At 43.1% G+C, this 18,860-nt stretch overlaps 1 protein-coding gene across 1 annotated transcript in view; it reads right to left on the bottom strand.

Annotated features, from left to right (window-relative positions):
* Nucleotides 1–5,033: 5,033 nt before the first annotated feature.
* The window catches only part of PGBD5 (piggyBac transposable element derived 5), a 47,673-nt gene continuing 33,846 nt past the window's right edge, over nucleotides 5,034–18,860 (bottom strand). The window contains exons 4-7 of the mRNA XM_064158505.1: nucleotides 17,449–17,629; nucleotides 12,110–12,307; nucleotides 6,997–7,102; nucleotides 5,034–5,477 (exon numbers count right to left, since the gene is read on the bottom strand). Of these exons, the coding sequence (XP_064014575.1) occupies nucleotides 5,282–5,477; nucleotides 6,997–7,102; nucleotides 12,110–12,307; nucleotides 17,449–17,629 (681 nt within the window). The 3' untranslated portion in view covers nucleotides 5,034–5,281. The remainder of the gene's footprint in view (nucleotides 5,478–6,996; nucleotides 7,103–12,109; nucleotides 12,308–17,448; nucleotides 17,630–18,860) is intronic.

Below are 18,860 nucleotides of genomic sequence, written 5' to 3'. Positions count from 1 at the left end.
GAAGATATTCTCAACTGATCTGCAACAGTGAGATGATGATATGGGGGGTGGATGGGGTGGGGTGGTAGTTCAGTTCATAATGCTTCTGGAAACAAAGGCAGATTTGGGAAGAATTCTTACAGAAGGAATATATATCAAGGAGCACTGGTAGTAGGCTTGCATTTGAGCAGATCTGTTTGTGCAAAATATCCCAGCTAATGACAGGCCAAACATACATGTTCTGAGGTTAGAGTTCCTTGCCTTTGTGAAGGGTTGCTAACAGTCCTTTGACCTTTCAATATTCAATATATTTTCAATATTAGAAAGTGCTATGGCAAACTCCACAACAGAGATGGATGGAAGATTTCATATAAGACTCAGGAACCTTTTTCAAGTCAGTCTTAGCAATTAGTTGTCTGAATTTCACCCTGATTACTGGACTACAGACCTTTGTGTTCTCCAGATGCTGCACTGTTTTATCCAGTTTTCTCTTAAGTACAACCTGATTTTGACCCGTGCTGGCTTATATGGACTAAGGAGCTTGTGCTGACAACGTCCCACAGTTCTTAGTTCAGAGTGGAACAAAGTTTGTGAAGCTGCATTTCTAGTTTGGGAACGTTTTCAACAAGAACCAAGTCACTGAAAATACAGGACATGGAGTGTGAATTTCGCTTTACAGTTTCATCACTCCCTTACCTGTGCTGTGCCGCAGTAGTTTGATTAGGGAAGGGGAAGCTCCTACGTGAGTACCTAATGATGTCTCACGAGTGCTGAAGCTGTTAAAGCACTTTGCAACTGTTCCACGGAAAGTAGCACAGAGTTTTCAGTGCAGCATAATCCCCACTCATCACTACAATCAGATCTAGGACTAGGGGACTTAGACACGTAAGACTGAGATATGGGAGGCTCTTTTCACTACTCACCAGCTCAAGATAGATTCCTAAGCAAATGTTAGAGGGAAAAAATAAAAAAAACAACTTCTTCAGCCAAAAAGAAAGAGAATGCCACAGAAGTGCAGCTGGAGGTAAAGAATGGGAGTGCTGTTTTGAGTGGCCATCCTTAATGCCAGTCTGGAAACAGCTAAATTAATTTTCTTCCTAGGAACTGTCTCAGGAAAACAAGATGTTGTATTCATTAGGGACTCCAAGACTTCTGTAAATTGGGATTCTTGGACAATCTCGCTAATGTAGAAGGGTCCAGGCTAGAGAACAGAAATGGAAGCCAGAGATTACTTTTGTTTTCAATTGTGCCCTAGTGTGACGTGCACAAATGGGCTGAGAGAAGTGGCAGAGTTTCTGCAAGCCCTTGAAGCATTTTTCAGCTGAGACAACAGCAGCACTGGGAACCATTTCACAGTGGCTTCTAAGCTGTAATGAGCGTTACATTACACACTGGGAAAAGAGAGGTTTTCCAAGAACAGATCATTGCAGACATCTCTCAAAGAAAGTTCTGTGCATAGAAGGTGGTCAGTGTCTCTTACTGATGGTCTTGGCTCTTCGAAACTACGTTTGCATACCTTAAAGCAATTTACAGAAGTATGTGTGAATGAAAGTTCAGATCAGTAGAAGGGAAACAAGGCTTGCTGCTCCTTTCTCTACTCCAGCTTCCAAGGGTTTTTAATCTTTTATTTTCCCTGTGTGACCTGCTTGGCATTTTTACTGCATTTTAGCTACTGTCACACTTTAAAATCTCTTACTCAGATTGTCTCAAGGCTACCACCCCCCCCAAAAAAAAATCCAAACTTGCTCCCATTTCACAATTAGCACACATGCACAGACTAGAGCTAGCATCCTTATGCTACACTGAGATTAAACTTCTTTTTCTTTTCCTCTAACTAGGGAGAAGCTTTAACCTTACAAGCAGGTGAAGAATCAAATCTGTAAGCCAGTTTGCAGTAAAGGAAATGCTACAGCACCTGAACTGCAGGTAATGAAATTTTACCTTCTAAAAATCACTTCTTCCTTAATTACTTTGCGTCATTTGTAGTAACACAGAGAAAGTGCAAGATGCTTTTTCAACAAGGAGAAATCTTAACTTTCCCCAACCCTATCCCCTCCCAGTCACTAAATGGAGAAGATGAGGTGGAAGTCATTTATGGATATAGACTATGCTTTGGTGGCTTTTGCTTGGTGGCTTTGAGAGCCAAAAATTCAGGCATTTTGTACATATAAATATATATACATATTTTTGCTTACTTATGGAATGTTTCTGCATGTTTAGGGCACCGTTTCAAAACAATGAAGGGATGGTTAAGGCTAAGAAAATGAAATTCATTGCAAAGCTATAACTTTGTCTTAATTTTTCTCCTTTACAAAGGAGACTAAAGCATCTTCCCTGTAATAGTCAGCCACTGTGTAATCCCCTGTCAACACCAATTCTAGGGAAAACTACTCAGGACCCAGTCCCTGAGGCAAAAAGCTAGAACCTCATGATTTTAGCTCAACACACATAATTAACAGCATACATTACTGGAAAATTAAACATTCTAAGGCCTTGGACCTGAAAAAGAAAAGGCATTTTCTATATGGGATGGCCTAGTTCCAAACCTTCAAGCACACGTAATAAGGTAACGATAGGCCAAGACCTCCAGATCTATCTCAGGGGACTGCATGGAGAGTGCTGGAGAGTGGTGTGCTCACTCCTCAGAAGTGCCAAGTTGCTCCAAGGAGGTCCTGCAAACCTCCTCAGGTGTGCTGCAGGCTTGTACACCTTGCAAAGGCTCCAGCACTGCAGGGGAATGCAAGGAAGTTGGTTTCCCAGCAGCTACTATTCATTCAAGCTGTCCCATCTGCAAAGTTCCAGCTGGACCTTTCCTTCCTACCTTGATTTTGACTACTGTATATATTTATAGGCTATACTTAACTTGTAGCTGCTATTTCCATTGCAGTATAGGATGGCAGTGTCTGAAGCAGGGAGCAGTAAGAAACCACTTGCCTTTAGGTACCATTAGGAATTCCCTTATGAAAATAAAAGGAACCTGTGGGCTACTGTCGATTAACTTTTTTCTTCTTCATACCTCATGGCAGCTCCTGTGCCCCTCTGAGTACTGACAAGATAGAGAAGAAGCAGTTACTGCACACAGTCTGAAGAGGAGAGGTCTCAGTTCTCTGCAGGGCCAAGAAATTTTGAACTCATCCTTGAACTACTATGCAGCTTGGCATTGCCAAGAACTAGACTGGTACAAACCTTCTCCTTCCTTTTCAGGCTACCAGATCTCAGTGCACAAGGTTTTGTCCTTTCTGTTGTGTTTACCTTGTGGGCTGATAAACGAAAAGGAGTGCTTAGGAAACCCATCGCTTGTAGATCATGCAGCCATCAGGCAGCACAGGATGTGTGAGACAATCTCCATCCAGGCTGTACTAGAACCAGAAATACCATGGAGTTCACCATCTCCTTACTTTTCCTGCAACCAGGTAAGATCTGCCTCTACATCTACTCAAAAAAAAAAAAAACCACTTTGGTGCAAATAGAAGGATGTCAGTGCAAGGATACTCTTTGGGCTAGTCAGTAATTTACTAACCCCAGCTGGATTCTTTCTCAGTTAGGATGCCATGCATTTCTACATTGCATAATGATGTAATCTGGGGAGTTCTTAAATTCATCTTAGTTACCCTCTGTTGTCTCTTGACAATAGACAGAGAACCTGGTGAGGTTTGCACTAATCAATCAATCAATCACTTCATTCCTCTTGAATCAACTCAAGTCATGCTTTTATACAAATGTTCAGGCTTGGGGACCTGACACCAGTTGGTCCTCTAAGCAATGTTGCTTCTGCCCTGCGAGTTAATGCAGTTCTGTTTGTGTCCATCACTGCTAATCTTTAGAATACAGAGTTTTACTGATTGAGTTGTGGACTGAAACCAGTAATGTACAGAGGGCAGGGTAGCATTAATTCTTCCGTGTTTCATTCATACCTCTCACTCTTGACATTGTTTTCCAAATCTTTGGAGGCCTTCAGATTCCATCAGAACCAAAATGTGGCTTTTCAGCCACCAGCTCACAATGATGCTTGTCCTCTACAACATTCCTCCAAATGGAAGAACTCTTTGGGCTTGCTCTGTTTCAGTGAGGTTTAAGATAGGGTTGCAACTGGACTTGTTTTGTTTTGTAAACCACAACATTATGCTCTTTTGCTAAACATGTAATCTGTTTAATTACAACTACTGTGGCAAGCCCTGAGTTCTAACACAAAGAATTTCTACAGAGCACCCCACAGTGATAATGGAAACCGCACTGCTATCAGTGGCTTAGCTTTTTTTTTTCCCTGCCAACTGTGTGCCAAATGAAGTTTTAAAATGGACAAAATCTTGAGACACTTACAGAAGGAAAAGAAATAAGTTGTTGTTCCATTAAAAAATGTAACAGTCCCTTACATTAGATTTGTAAGCAATATTTAAGATACAGCTGAAATCAAGGAAAAAATAAAGTTTAATTCTAAGATCTCACCTGCACACCAGCTGTAACAGTTAAGATGTGAGGCAGTTATTACTTACAGGTTTTACTCACTGTTTGTTTGTGTATAAAATGTTTCATCCTGATTAAGAAAGAAAAAAAAATCAAGGTAATGTATTTCTGGTTTAGATTCACTAATCTATTTGTGGGTTTTTTTCCTAATTTTACTACATTCTAAGTGGGACCAAATTACCTCACCTTACGTTAATAAGAATAAAGGGGGTGGGAGGGGAAAGACAGAAAGACAAAGTCTTAACTGGTCCGCAGTTCCTGCCTGCCTGCCTGCGAAGGCTGTTTGTCAGTATGCTTGCATCAGTGCTCCTGGATCTCAACAGCTTTGTTTAGCACACTGGGAGGGCAGCAGCGACACCTTACAGGATGGCAGGCACAGCCCATGGTGCACTCAGCATTGTCTGTCCCAGAACTGAATAGCTCCAGGAAGGTTTTGGTGATGCCTACTTAGGAGAGATGAGCTATGTCAGCTTATGACAAGCTCTTAGCCCAGGAGAAACTAGATGACCCCGCACAAAAAGTAGTATTGACAGCTAATTTAAGTCTGTTTCAGGTGTACAGAGTCCCACAGGGCATTAAGTCTGTTTCAGGTGTACAGAGTCCCACAGGGCATTCGCATATGCAGTTGTGTGTTAGCCTTTCAGTGGCACTTTCTGCAGGACCTGTTTACATCCGGCTGCTTCTAGGAACAAAGTTTTGACCTCTCTAGTGGCATCACTTGGCGTTTTTGGATAAGGACAGCCCTGTGGCATCACAAGTTCTTTGCTTTGCTGTTTCAGGTGTGGTATCTTCTTCTGCTTACCCTCCATCCCCTGCCTGTACCCCCAGGAACAATGCATCAATGGGAGGATGAGGTGTCCTCCAAGCCCAGGAGCTCCTTTACGAGTCTTTCGCCGAACTGTGCGCGGCTATACCTTGTGACGTGGTAAGCCTCAGACATTTTGTAGAGGATGTAGGCATTGTTTATAGCGATGCTGATGGCAAACCAGAATACTTGCTGCCAGGTCTTGTTTGGTTTGTGAGAAATGAAGTACCTGAAAAGCCAAGAGAGAAGGGGAAGGAAAAGCACTGTTCAGGCAACACTTGCAGCTGGGATGCAAGGCACAACCCCAAAGATTCTGCAGTCCCAAAGTAGAAGCAGGCCTAGGACTCAATTCCTAGTGCAAGTATCATCTCTGTGTACAATGTGTTTGACAGTCATTGAAAGGTAAGCTGCACAGTGGTGGATATTTCTGTAGCAGTACATAAAAGAACAGACTTCCTACCCTCATAAGCAAAACCTCAGCAACGCTCTCTGTACCGCTCCATGTAAGGAAGAGCACTGACACAGACTCTTCAAGCTTACTCATGACTAACATCCACGTGATGGGAGCTGTGGGTCTGAACCCCTCCAATTTGTAACTAAAAAAAGAGCCTCAGGCACATTGTGTTACAGTTTAGGGAAGAGTGCTGATGCTTGCTTCTCCTCTTGTTTATCTCCTGTGAGCAAAGAATGACTTCTGCTGCTGTCAACACTAGGTGGGAGGATGTGGGGGCAAGAGCCAGCATATGTAGTGCTGGTGTATGTGGGGCACTTCTCTGTGAGGCAGAACTGGAAAAGGACTGACATCCTTATATTTAGGTTCTGACTAACTTTAGAACTGCCAGAATATTTGCTCTTCAGTCATAAGTTTTCCCACTTTCCTACTTCCACATTTTATTAGTAACCATTTCCATGCACTACCTCACCTCTCTTTCATATTGATTTCCTCATACCAGATCCCAACAGCGATCTCCAGCAACCACCACCTCCTCTTCACCTCTTCTACTAAATTCTTGCTGCCTTATCCAGAATTGGCTTGGAAAAATCTCTGTTGCCTTTTTCTGTTTGACAGCTGTAGTTGATGATTTTAGAGGTATTTTGGAAACATTCTGTGATTCTCTCTCCTTAGTTTTTAGTTCTTTAACCTCATCTCTATTCCCACAGCTAAGCTTTGACACTGCTATATTTGTTTCTGCATCTCCCTGTTAGATTAACAACTGAGGACCTCAACTGGAATTCATGAGCTAAAAGATCTATATTCTGCTCTCCCAGATCACCTAGATCAGCTTTACATCCACAACTGAACATCCTTTTCTTCTGGCTTGAGGTGACACAAGTTTCAACAGACAGATAAATCACTTAAGCACCATCTGCTGATAAGAGTGGAGAGCTGAATTAGTCTGAGCCACTTGTGGGGCTGATAGACCCTTGTGGAATTCTCTAGCTTTCAATTTGATGTGACCAAGATCATCCTAATGCTTCTTAAAAGTTATTTACAAGATGCTAGGAAAAAAAGCCTCCATTTTTTTTGACTGGTGGACAGGTATAACGAGCCAAAATAACAACAGCAAAAGCAGCTCTTGCCCTTGTGCAGTCAGCGTCTGATCTTTGGTCGAAACAGAAATTTTGTCAGAGACTAATTCTGGGAAAAGCAGGACTGGGCCCTCAGCTGCAGCTCCACGTGGATAACTCAACCCCTGCAGCAACAAAGGAGGAGTGAAAGAAGCACACACAGAGAGACGTTTTCTTACTTGCTGTACTTGTCGTCGTATTTGCAGATATAGCTAAGGTGAGCAGCAAAGGCTTCAACTGCCAACGGGCATGGGATTTCTCCACTTTTCCTCTTAATTATGACTCCTGCACCAATTAGAAACATAACAGTTTTAAATTCACACCACAGGTCTAGTAATTAGAAGATAAATTTCTAGATACAACTTATTACAAAATCAACCTTGTTGACAAGTTTCTGCCCTACATCTGGAAAGCTATCATCTGCAACAGAGATTCTAATTTGATTTGGGTTTTTTGTTGCTACTACATTAAGTGAGTGGAAGGGGAAGAGGAGAGATGATTTTTCAGCTGGAAATGAGAAGGTGTTGGTTTACCAAACAATTTTGTTGTCTGTTAAAAAAGAAAACTCGTGTTGCCTTAGTCCCACAGTAGCCTCCTACAGACAGTGTCTCTCCTCTTGCTTCAAGAGATGATGATCAGAGGCTTCACAAGATGATGAACAGAGGCCTGGAGCACCTCTTCTATGAGGACAGGCTAAGAGAGTTGGGGCTCTTCAGTCTGGAGAAGAGAAGGATTCGAGGAGACCTTATAGTGGCCTTCCAGTATCTGAAGAGGGCCTACAGGAAGGCTGGGGAGGGACTGTTTACAAGGTCTTGTAATGACAGGATGAGGGGTAATGGGTTTAAACCGGAAGAGGGGAGCTTTAGACTGGATATTAGGAAGAAGTTCTTTACAGTGAGGGCGGTGAGACACTGGCACAGGTTGCCCAGGGAGGTTGTGGCTGCTTCCTCCCTGGAGGTGTTTAAGGCCAGGTTGGATGAGGCCTTGAGCGACCTGCTCTAGTGGGAGGTGTCCCTGCCTATGGCAGGGGGTTGGAGCAGGATGATCCTTGAGGTCCCTTCCAACCTAGACCATTTATGATTCTATGTGGTCACCTCTAGAGCTGTGATTTGGTATTTTCTGCTTTAAGTTCTGAAGGTCCCATATGAGTCCTTTGAAATTAAATCCTTTGCTCATCTTCAACCATGGGAGCCAAGAGGAACACTACCTCCACTTCACTTGACAAAGAAAATACAGTACAGTCAAGACAGAGGTGGTGCTCATGGGTTAGTTGAGGGACCCACAGCCATAGAACCTCTGAAATGAGAAGCTACCTGATTTGCTGCTATGAGAAGCCAGAACTCAGATGTATGCTTAGGTTGCTCAGTGGAGCTAATCACATATTTCTCTGCCTGCCTATGATGTTTCCTGCCCTGCCTTCTCAGCTGGCTTAGATAATTCAGATCATTGAGAGAATGATTTGCTATTGGAATGGGCTGCCCATGGAGGTGGTGGAGTCGCCATCCCTGGAGGTGTTCAAGAAAAGCCTCGATGAGGCACTTAGTGCCACAGACCAGTTGATTGGAAAGGGCTGGGTGCTAGGTTGGACTGGATGATGTTGGAAGTCTCTTCCAACGTGGTTGATTCTATCCCGTGCCTGGAGTGCTGTGCTGGGTGGCTACAGACTCTTCAGAAAGATAGGCCCAGAAGCAGAGGTGGTGGGATGGTCCTGTATGGCAGGGAGGACCTTGACTGTCTTGAGCATGATGATGAAGGTGATGATAGGGTTGAATGCTTGTGGGTAAGAATCAGGGGAATGGCCAAAAAGGAAGATGGCAAGCAGGATGTTGTGGGGGACCACGTCAAAGGCCTTGCAGAAGTGCAGATAAATCACATCCATAAGTCATCATTTGTCCATTGACATAGTCACTTTCTATGATAAAGTTTCAGTACAGGTACAATTTGGGGCTTTTTAATTTTGAAGTCCTCAAACTGTCATAGCCTTCCTTCTGCCACCTCTTTTACAATCATCCCTAAAATGCTCCTCACGTTTTGATTACAGACTTCACCATTCCATTCTTTCAGCTGGAAGTCTCATTTCATCCATTATCTCTGTCAGGCTCCCTGTGCTGAGGTTCTGTTTTGAAGCAAGGCTTATGATACATACTAAATATCATGTTCAGCTGAGCCACGCAGCAATTTATTTGGGGTCTTTAAAGTCTGTTTTTTCAAGAGTCTAAACAGGTATCAAAGCTAAAATGTTTAATACACTCTCCCTTCACCTCTGCCTTCCCAAGCTGGGTGTAAATGTAGCCCAAGAGGAGAGGGAAAAAAAAAACCCAACAGTCAAGTGAGTCCTTCATTACACTCACATATTTACTACTGTGCATTTTTGATCCTTCTAATAAATCTTGCAAAAATCTGGCCAGCATGAAATAAGAAGGGCTGATAAAAAAAATCCAGCCTGATGCATTAGTGCCACAAAATTATTGGCCCTCCCACCTGGGCAGGTCAGGAAAGAGTAAGTCCTGACAGGAGTGTTTTAGAAAACAAAAACTCCCTGTCTTTCTTCTCTTGCTCTCTAGTAATAACCAGCAACTTATGGGAAATTAAAAACCCTATTGAATTTTGTCCTAAGCAGCAATGGTGTCTTTGACAGTAGACTAAGCAGGACATTTTTGAAAGGCTAAAGGAATAAGACTCATCCTTTAGCATCTGAGATGATGTATTATGGCACATTGGTTCAAAACAACCATAATAAATAGCCTGCTGTCTCTTAAGAATAGTATTCATAGATCAGCTCTGACAAGCGCAATGCTCTCCTGGTATCTTGCTTGGGTGAGATTTGCAATCCAGGTAAGGTAAGTTCTACCTTCTTGATTTCCAAACTGCAATAAGTAGTTCATTATTAGCTACATCCATCTCTTTTCTCATCCTGAGTTTTGTTTTGACTATCTTTTGTGTTCTTTCTTAAGGGTTTTCTCTTCATGGCCTCCTCCACCCCCACCAACATTTATGCTCAACCAAGTGCAAACATGCACCGTGCACTGCCAGGCAATCACATTGGTGCCAGTCTGTCCAATTCCCCTGTGTGGGTTTTATTTCTCTTTGTCCCCACTTCCTTTCTCATCTTACCTGCTCACCAGGTCTGTGCTACAGGTTTGACTCAGGGAGCATAGATTCCTCCTCTTCCTCCTCTATATTTGCATGCCTTAAAGGAGACATTGGTGGTCCATCTGAGGTTGGTTTAAACTAGCTTTGCTGCACTAAAGTAAAGGCAGACAGTCTGGTCTCCTGCCGTCCTACTGAGTCTCCATCTGTTCCCAGCTCTCATTAGAGAGTCTCCCCCCCCAGCACCACTCTTAAAAACCCAGATTCTGCTTTCTGCTCTGATTCACCACAAACTATGTCAACTGTCCCAGCCAGCATTTGGTGAGCAGTGCATTGGGCAGATCCTGCCCATCCCATGCAAAGCTCCTAATCAATAGACCTTGCACACCCATCTACAATCCCATCTATGCCAAGGTCAAGCACAAGCAGAGCTGCACACACCTCTGTGTGCTGCTTGTAAAGGATGCTGTCAGTGCAGGGTTTGCTCTTGCTCCCTCTTTGAATGGGGCAGTTAATATTGATGCTTACAAACAGGCTTTTTCTAGCAGTATTTATGAATGCTAACCAAATACTCCATGATAACCTATAGAAACAAGGTGACATGCAGTGGTAACTCTTGCCCAGCTACTGCAGCTGAGTAACCCAAATCCAGCAAATTGCACAAGGCAAATGGCACAAATCCCAATGGTGAATATCCTTCATGGGGAAGCAACACTGCTCCAAGGACTGGCCTCAGCATGGACCCCAAAGAGTCCTATTTCCTTCACACATGTACACTCAGCATTTGTGTACATGTAAGTCACCAAGTCCTCTGCTGGGGTGCCTGGCAGAATTCCTTGAGCTCAGCCATGTTTTGCCATGAACAGCACACTGAGTCACCTTCTCATGTCACCATACAGTAACTCAAGGCCTTAGCTTTGCTTTTATAGCCTGTATGCATGAGTGTCACTTGGGATTCCAAACAGGAGTGTACAAAATAGCTTTGAATTGGTGGCTCTACACTTAAAGGTTTAAGTTATTTGTCTCAAGTAGTTATACATGAATTTGAATAACAAAAATTAAAAGAAACTGAAACAGTATTTTCACTGACAAAGGATTTCAGAGAGTAGTTAATCATATCACACGACTGACGTTGAGATACTGGAATGTGTCCACAGGAGGGCGACAAAGCTGGTGAGGGGCCTGGAGCACAGCCCTGTGAGGAGAGGCTGAGGGAGCTGGGGGTGTGCAGCCTGCAGAAGAGGAGGCTCAGGGGGGACCTCATTGCTGTCTACAACTACCTGAAGGGAGTCTGTAGCCAGGTGGGGGTTGGTCTCTTCTCCCAGGCAACCAGCAATAGAACAAGGGGACACAGTCTCAAGTTGTGCTGGGGGAGGTCTAGGCTGGATTTTAGGAGGAAGTTCTTGACAGAGAGAGTGATTGGCATTGGAATGGGCTGCCCAGGGAGGTGATGGAGTCACTGTGCCTGCAGGTGTTCAAGCAAAGCCTGGCTGAGGCACTTAGTGCCATGGTCTAGTTGATTGGACAGGGCTGGGTGCTAGGTTGGACTGGATGATGTTGGATGTTTCTTCCACCCTGGTTGATTCTATTATTCTATGATTAACTGTAACAGAAGTTTCCAAACCTTCTTAAATCCATCTGTATACTTTTAAAAATAAAAGATCTCAGTATCAAGAAGCTCTTTGAAATGATTTGAGCCATCTCACTTATCTGTTTTGGTTTCTCTACAATTGCTAAAAAAGATATCAATTTAACATACAACAGGAAGGCTTAATCATATTTACCTCTGGCAAAAAGACGTTTGTGAGTTTTTACTGGATAAATTAATTGTAAGACCTGCTCAAAGTGCACCATGATGTTTGTCAAGTTTTCTGTAGCAGGAATCCTACAAGATGCTCTGCAAAAGGGGCTAATGTAGTGTTATGTAACAACCATCCTCCCTTCTCTGACCACCATCAAAGATACAATCTTTATACCTAAAATGATACTGCCTCCACCAGCACAGGCTAAGGCCACATTAGCAGTAGGCTTTAACCTTTGATGATGAAAAAAATAATAGCTGTAGAAAGACACAAAGAGAAGCAGTCACTACTGCTACACTGTTTATCTGAGATATTAGGATGAAGAGTTTTGCTGAGGCTTATTACCAAACCCACATAAAGCATGTGCACTGCAGAGATGAGCAGGAGGAGTATTGCTTACCTTGTTGAACTGGTGAATAGGCATTTGTCAGAAAACGAAAGTGCCCTTTATTGTACCAGCAGATCAAGGACATGTTTCCTTTCATTCTTATTCTGTACTGTCCTCTGGACTGGGGAGTTTCAGGGTTGTTCAGCATGGATGGAGGTAGGCCTGTGCAGTCACTCTTCCTGGTGCTTAGCAGCCCGCAGCAGTAAATCTCTGCATGTGAACAGAAACATTTCCTATCAGCCTGCCATGCATGGACCCAGAAAGCAAGAGCAGTGGAGCAAGTCTGAATGACTTGACTAGGGAAAGGTACAGCTTTCCAGTCCAACAGAAGCATTAGCAGACTGGTCTTCTGCTGTAATACCAAAGATCTGTGGCCTACCTGAGTGCCTCTGGAAACTAAGGCAAATGCAGAAAGCCTGGTCTTCTGGTAACACGTATTGACACTTCTTGTACAGTCACAATGAAATGAAACAAATTCAAGGTGTCTTCTCAGCTATAATCTGTGTAACAGTGTGATGGTCTGGGTGTTACTCACCCCCCTACACTTAAGAAAATCACCCGGACTAGACTCAGCAGCTCTGGAAATTGAATGAATGAAGCTATATTTACAGCACAATATACAAGTAGGCATTTACAACAGATACAGGAATATACAAGCTAAAAAATAATACTGAAACACAGCCCTCCCAGAAACCAGAGTTCCCATGAGGGGCTCCCAACCACCCTTCCACCTTCTTCCCACCCCTCTATCTTACCCCAGACTTTGCCTTATGTTCAAGGTGAGTTTGGAGGGTCAGCCAGGGGGGTTAGGAAGTAGAAGGATTAGTCAGACAGCAAGTTAGGTTAGAGAGAGAAGTTCATGCAGCCCCAAAAGCCAGAGAGAGACTCTGTTATCTACGTTTGTGTTCTTGTTCTTCTAAATCTCAGCAAGCCTATGACTGAAGCAGACATCACCACTGTTTCCTTTTCACAGCCTGTAATCCTTCTCACCAAAACATTCTAGCTAGCTTCAAACTAGCACAAACAGTCTTCATAACATGTTTAAAACTAGACTGAAAAACACCCCCACAGTGATGTGCATTATGGAACAAATCAGAATTAATGATGCAAGAGAGTCTTTGATGTGTAACTAAGAGAATAAACTATGGAGGGAGCAGGGAGGCAGGGAGTGCTGTAGTATCTTGGATATTAATTGAAACAATTTCGCCCCCATGACTCCCATCCTGCTTTTAATCACAACACAAATAACTGAAAAACTCTGGTTTGATCCCATTGCTTTACTGTACCACCCAGTTCTTGATCTTCAGCTCACTACTCCTTGCACCTGCCATTACCTGGTTTGTTAAGGAATTGCTTAAGCAATTAAGAACTACTGAAATCACAGTTTGATTTCCCATGTGGCAGAAGGATGGAGAGTATGGAAATAAAAATGCAATGAAAACATTTTTTAGGGAAAGGAGATAAACCTAGATGAGTGAGCACTGAACTTGTCCTGCACAGGTATCAGAGGGTCCTCAGGAGACATATTCTGCTGCTCACAGCTGCTTGGTCTTTCCAGATGTGAAAGAGGCAATGAATAAAATCTAACACCACAAAACATGTCTCAATGCAGTCAGGTGAGCAGAAACAAGCTTTGGAAACAACATTAATAACAACAATGCTTGAATTTGTCATTAGGCTGTGAAATAATAATGCCCTGTTTCCATCAGTCCAAGGGAATAAGTTCTTCTTGATCAGATTGACTGAACTCAAGGAATGCTTGGATGGAAATTTCCTCATTTTCCCTAGATTTTGTGCTAAATTATCAGAGGGGGGAAAAGACAATGGGCACAGAAACAGGTGACATCTGTGCACATCCTTCATGAGGCAACAGAGGCTTGTGGTAGTTCAAAACTCGTGTCAGTTTAGTCTGCTTGATCAATTTTTTCCTCATGCTGAATTTTCTATGTTGGGTAACTGGATGCTCTTACAAGGGAAATGCTAAGTCTGGCTTCTCCTGAGCATGTTACCTCTGTTCTTCAATTTCCATTTATGTGGCTCTTCTGCCTCTGTCATTCTGGAATGACCCAAGACCTTGAGTGTAGCTGGAGCTTTTGTCCTCGGTTTATATAGTGCCCATCATGCAAAGCATCCTTTCAATAGCTCACAGATACTAGAGGAATACTACTATAATAATTGCTAATATAAATTTTTTTGGGTAGGTCTACAAGTAGCCAAGGCTCTTCCATGAAAAACTGAAGACATTTGTGTCAGAAGAAAGTCAACCAAGACAGCAATGGGGTACCCTTACTCTGCAGGTGGAAATCTGCACACTACCAATTATTTCTAACAAATTAACCAATCCCTGGAAATCCATAAGCTCTTTCCACTAAAGACAATGAGAAAAACCTGATGGCAACAGGCCTACAATCAATACAGGAGGAAGTACAGCTCCAGTGGAAGGACTTAAACAAAACCAACTGTTCTTGTCTTGTCTTGCACACACTATAGGCCACTTAGCAGTAAACTTGAGCATTAACATACCAAGCTCTAAGAAAGCTTTCCTCTAGCCAGTACTAAGATCTTCCTGCTCTGATAACAAGTAGGCCTGAGAAGAATTTCTTTAGCTGCATAGAGTTTATGACTCACTGAAGGATGACACTCTCTCCAGGGGACTGCAACAGTATAAAACCAAGCTAATAACTGCATTATTGTGCTAGAGCATCCAAAATAGCAACAGCCCTCTCTGAGATCCCATGATAATTAATTGTGGCCTTTCCTTTAGCATAGGCAATAAGACTGCAGAAAGCTTCCAGCAGATGTTTCACTCCTCTCCCAGAATAATGGAAATGTTTTCCTCTCTCAGGAACACACTGTGTAACCTTCCTGCTGTATAGCCTAGAAGAACACAGCACTTCTGCAGATTTACTAGCATCTCTCATCATGGATGACACCCTTAATCTGTGGAGTTTCTTAAAGCCACCCAGTTACTACAGCAATAAAAGCAATAAAAATTATGCCCATCTGGCTCAATCAAGCTTTTGTAGGTAATTAAATGAGCATTAAAAGAGGTGTTTACCATGGCAATGGCAGGAGTCAACAAAAGCAAGTTGTCCTTCTCTGGTCTTCTTAAACTGTAACTGCAAGATAAGTGCATACACCTAAGCTATCTTAGTAAAGATGAGGAAATGTGGTATAGGCACCCAAGATCTGCTTTTCAACAGGACATTTTGTGGTCATACTGATGGGGGAAAAATAAAAAGCACTAAGGTCATTGCTGAGGGTGACTGTGATACATTAGGAGAGATCTCTTTGCTGATCCCAGGCTTCTCTCTACTCAGATGTACTGCCAATGCAGTAGGTTCCCAGCTGGTGCTGGCAAAACCTTAGCTGCTTTGCAGCAGAGTTAATAAACATTGTCTCCTCCAAGGCTCTTACTGAATTTACCACAGATTGACATCTCCAGCACCTCACCTCTCCCAGTGTCTCAAGGTTCTTCAGGTTCCAAATTCCCCTGCAAAACCTCTGAGCTAGCCTCTAGCAAATCATGGCAAATGCAGCCAATTCCATGGCCTTAATAAACAGAAACATGTTCATGCTCTCCCTGTGATCTTCTTTATACAGGAGTGTCACACTATTTTGCAAAGCCAATAAAACCACTATCTTCCCCACAGCTTCACCCCTACTAAAGTGACAGCATGTACCAAACCTGAAATTTAATTTTAGAAGCATCTGTCTCACATCATATAAAGTCTCATGAAGCCATATAACATCCATACATCAAATGGAAATCTCAGTACAGTATCAGCATATTTGATCAGATAGTAAGCAAAAGCTACAGGCTTTAAAAAGACATTATTGAATTTGCTACATTGTAGAAACTGTTCATTTGCTGCATCCAGTTCTGGAGCCCCCATTACAAGAAGGATGTTGAGATGCTGGAGTGTGTCCAAAGAAGGGCCACGAGGATGCTCAGCGGGCTGGAGCAGCTCTGCCGTGAGGACAGACTGAAAGAGTTGGGGCTGTGCAGTCTGCAGAAGAGGAGGCTCCCAGGTGACCTGCTTGTGGCCTTCCAGTATCTGAAGGGGGCCTACTTTTTAGGGGGACTTTTTAGGCTCTCAGGGAGTGACAGGACTAGGGGGAGTGGAGCAAAGCTGGAGGTGGGGAGATTCAGACTGGATGAGAGGTGGAAGTTGTTCATCATGAGAGTGGTGAGAGCCTGGACTGGGTTTCCCAGGGAGGTGGTTGAGGCCCCATGCCTGGAGGTGTTTAAGGCCAGGCTGGCTGAGGCTGTGGCCAGCCTGCTCTAGGGTAGGGTGTCCCTGGGCATGGCAGGGAGGTTGGAACTAGATGATCCTTGTGGTCTCTTCCAACCCTGACTGATTCTATGATTCTATCATAGAATAGTAAGTAACAAATATACACTTTAAGAAGACATTATTGAATTTGCTACATTGTAGAAACTGTTCATTTGGATGATCTACTCAGTGCAAAGCCCATGAATAATTCACTCCTGTAAACAATCCAAATTATCTGTAAAGTAATAAGCACCCTGCTGGGATTCTCCATCCTTAGAGGTGTTCAAGCAAAGCCTGGCTGAGGCACTTAGTGCCATGGTCTACTTGATTGGACAGAGCTGGGTGCTAGGTTGGACTGGATGATCTTGGAGGTCTCTTCCCACCTGGTTGATTCTATGAAGGGGAAATTTGACCTGGGATTATTTCTTCTCTGTGCTAAGAAGAAAGCGCCTGAGAGAGCCATACTGTTAGACATTCTGCTAGCTAGACTGCTTTTGCTAATGCTGAGCATATTATGTTTTCAAAACTAAAAACTGTCCTGCCTAGGCAAGTTGATAACAGCAAAAAAAAAACAACAGAGAAAAAGAAAAAAGAGAACGTTGATAGGGCTTTTGTAATGGCATAAAACATCATCTAGAGAAGTTGCATCTATAACAGATATTAAACAAGCAAGGACTCCTAATGTCCACCTTTAAGGATTAATCTTATCACTATTCTTTCACAATAGGAACAGAAAAATCACAGCCAGCTAGGAAATGCCTTGACAAGTTCCCCAAGTCATACAGGAGACTTGACTTGGCAAGTATAAGGCAAATAATAAAAGCCAGGCCTTTACATAACCTTATTTAAAATGCTTTTACATCCCCATTTTGAGCTTTTAAGATTTAAAAGAACAACTTTAGAAGTTCTCTGTATAGAACCTTCTTATAAATGAGAACCTTTCTTAGTGATGACCAACTTACCTATACAAGGAATCAAAATATCAGTGAAGCCTTTTGGGACTTCTTTTGATTCAGTGGCAGGAGGCCCCTACGTCTGTCATCATTAAAACCCAGTGAGTCACCCGATACACACCTTGCTTCTCAAATTCTTCAAAGAGATTCAGGCTGGTAATGCTTGGGCCAGTGAAGATGATGTAGTTCTTCCCAGAAGCATTCTGACAAAGGCTTTTGGCCACCATACTGTGAAGCTGTGGTTTGTTCTTCAAAGCATCCAGACCATCAGCACCACTTCCTTCTTTCAGATGGACATAAATCTTTAACAAGAAACGGTAAGAAAAGTCAGAAAGCTTAAGAAATGCAGAGGGAGCAGATGCAATTGCTAACATACCTGCTCAGCTCAACCAGAGACAAGCTGAGAAGGAAGGCAGCAGATACTTTTCATACACTGCTAATTAATCTAAAGTCCCTTTCAAGGGGTCGTTGCTTTAAAACCACCTCAGGCTGGCTGGTACAGCTACCGATAAATATAGCATCCTTTGCCTCAGCTTAAAGGCTTCCTGAGGTTCTTGTCACTGTCGGGCAGGTTGAAGATTGTTTGCCTGGCAGGAAAAGTCTCCAGTCATAACTGAGATTATGTGCTGTACTGAAACTGCACAGGCTTCAATGCTGCCATCAAAGGGACAGCATGGGAACCTCAGTTTCAAAGAAAAGCCCCAAAAGATGACCAGAAGGAAGTGGCCCATTAGCTACTCTGCAGTAATGTCCAGATGTATTCTGTTGGCAGCAGCCATTAGGCTGTGATGCAAGTGAATTTACACCACTATACATGAGAGGAGCCAGCAATGCATGCCCCAAATCTCAGCCAGAACATCCTCATCAAACCCTCCAGACACATCACTGATTCTTACATCCTTTAGTTAGATCCTAGTTCAGAGGCAACCCACCAAAACAGACTGAACCAGGAAGCAGGGCACAGCACAATATGGAGCTGTTAGTAGGGAAATGCCTGGCTCATTTGCAGCAGGCTGCAGTAGCTTTAGCACGTATCCTGCTACAGTGCAGTCCACATCACCACGTGTTTCAGGAGAGCTGTCACCATCACCTGTGGGTGGACGTTTCATGCTTTGTGTTAGAGGGTAAGAATTAAACTCTTGGCAGTGTGACAGTCATTAACCAAACTCAGCCCTACCAACTGGCTGGTAGTGTGACAGTCATTAACCAAACTCAGCCCTACCAACTGGAAGGGCACTGAAACAAAGCTATTGATTCATTCCTACAAATGATCCCTTTAGGAGTCCTCTGCATTGTCATGCAGAGGGAGAAAACACATATTCCTTCCTTTGTACACAAGCCTTCTGTTTGTTTCCCTGACAGTGTTTAAAAAAGGTAACTTTGATCAAAGCAGAACATCTATTAAAACTAGTTATCTGACCCTCATCATGTTCTAGAAGTCAGTAAAAATAGCCAGCTGGAAAGAGCAATGAGAAGCAGCAGACATTATGCTCAGTCACTCAAACAGTACTGTACACCATGGAACTTGTAAAG

Source organism: Pogoniulus pusillus, chromosome 18, assembly GCF_015220805.1.
Source record: "Pogoniulus pusillus isolate bPogPus1 chromosome 18, bPogPus1.pri, whole genome shotgun sequence".
Classification (NCBI taxonomy): Eukaryota; Metazoa; Chordata; class Aves; order Piciformes; family Lybiidae; genus Pogoniulus; species Pogoniulus pusillus.
The sequence above is the reverse complement of the archived record's forward strand: the minus strand, read 5'-3'. Positions and strand labels throughout refer to the sequence as shown.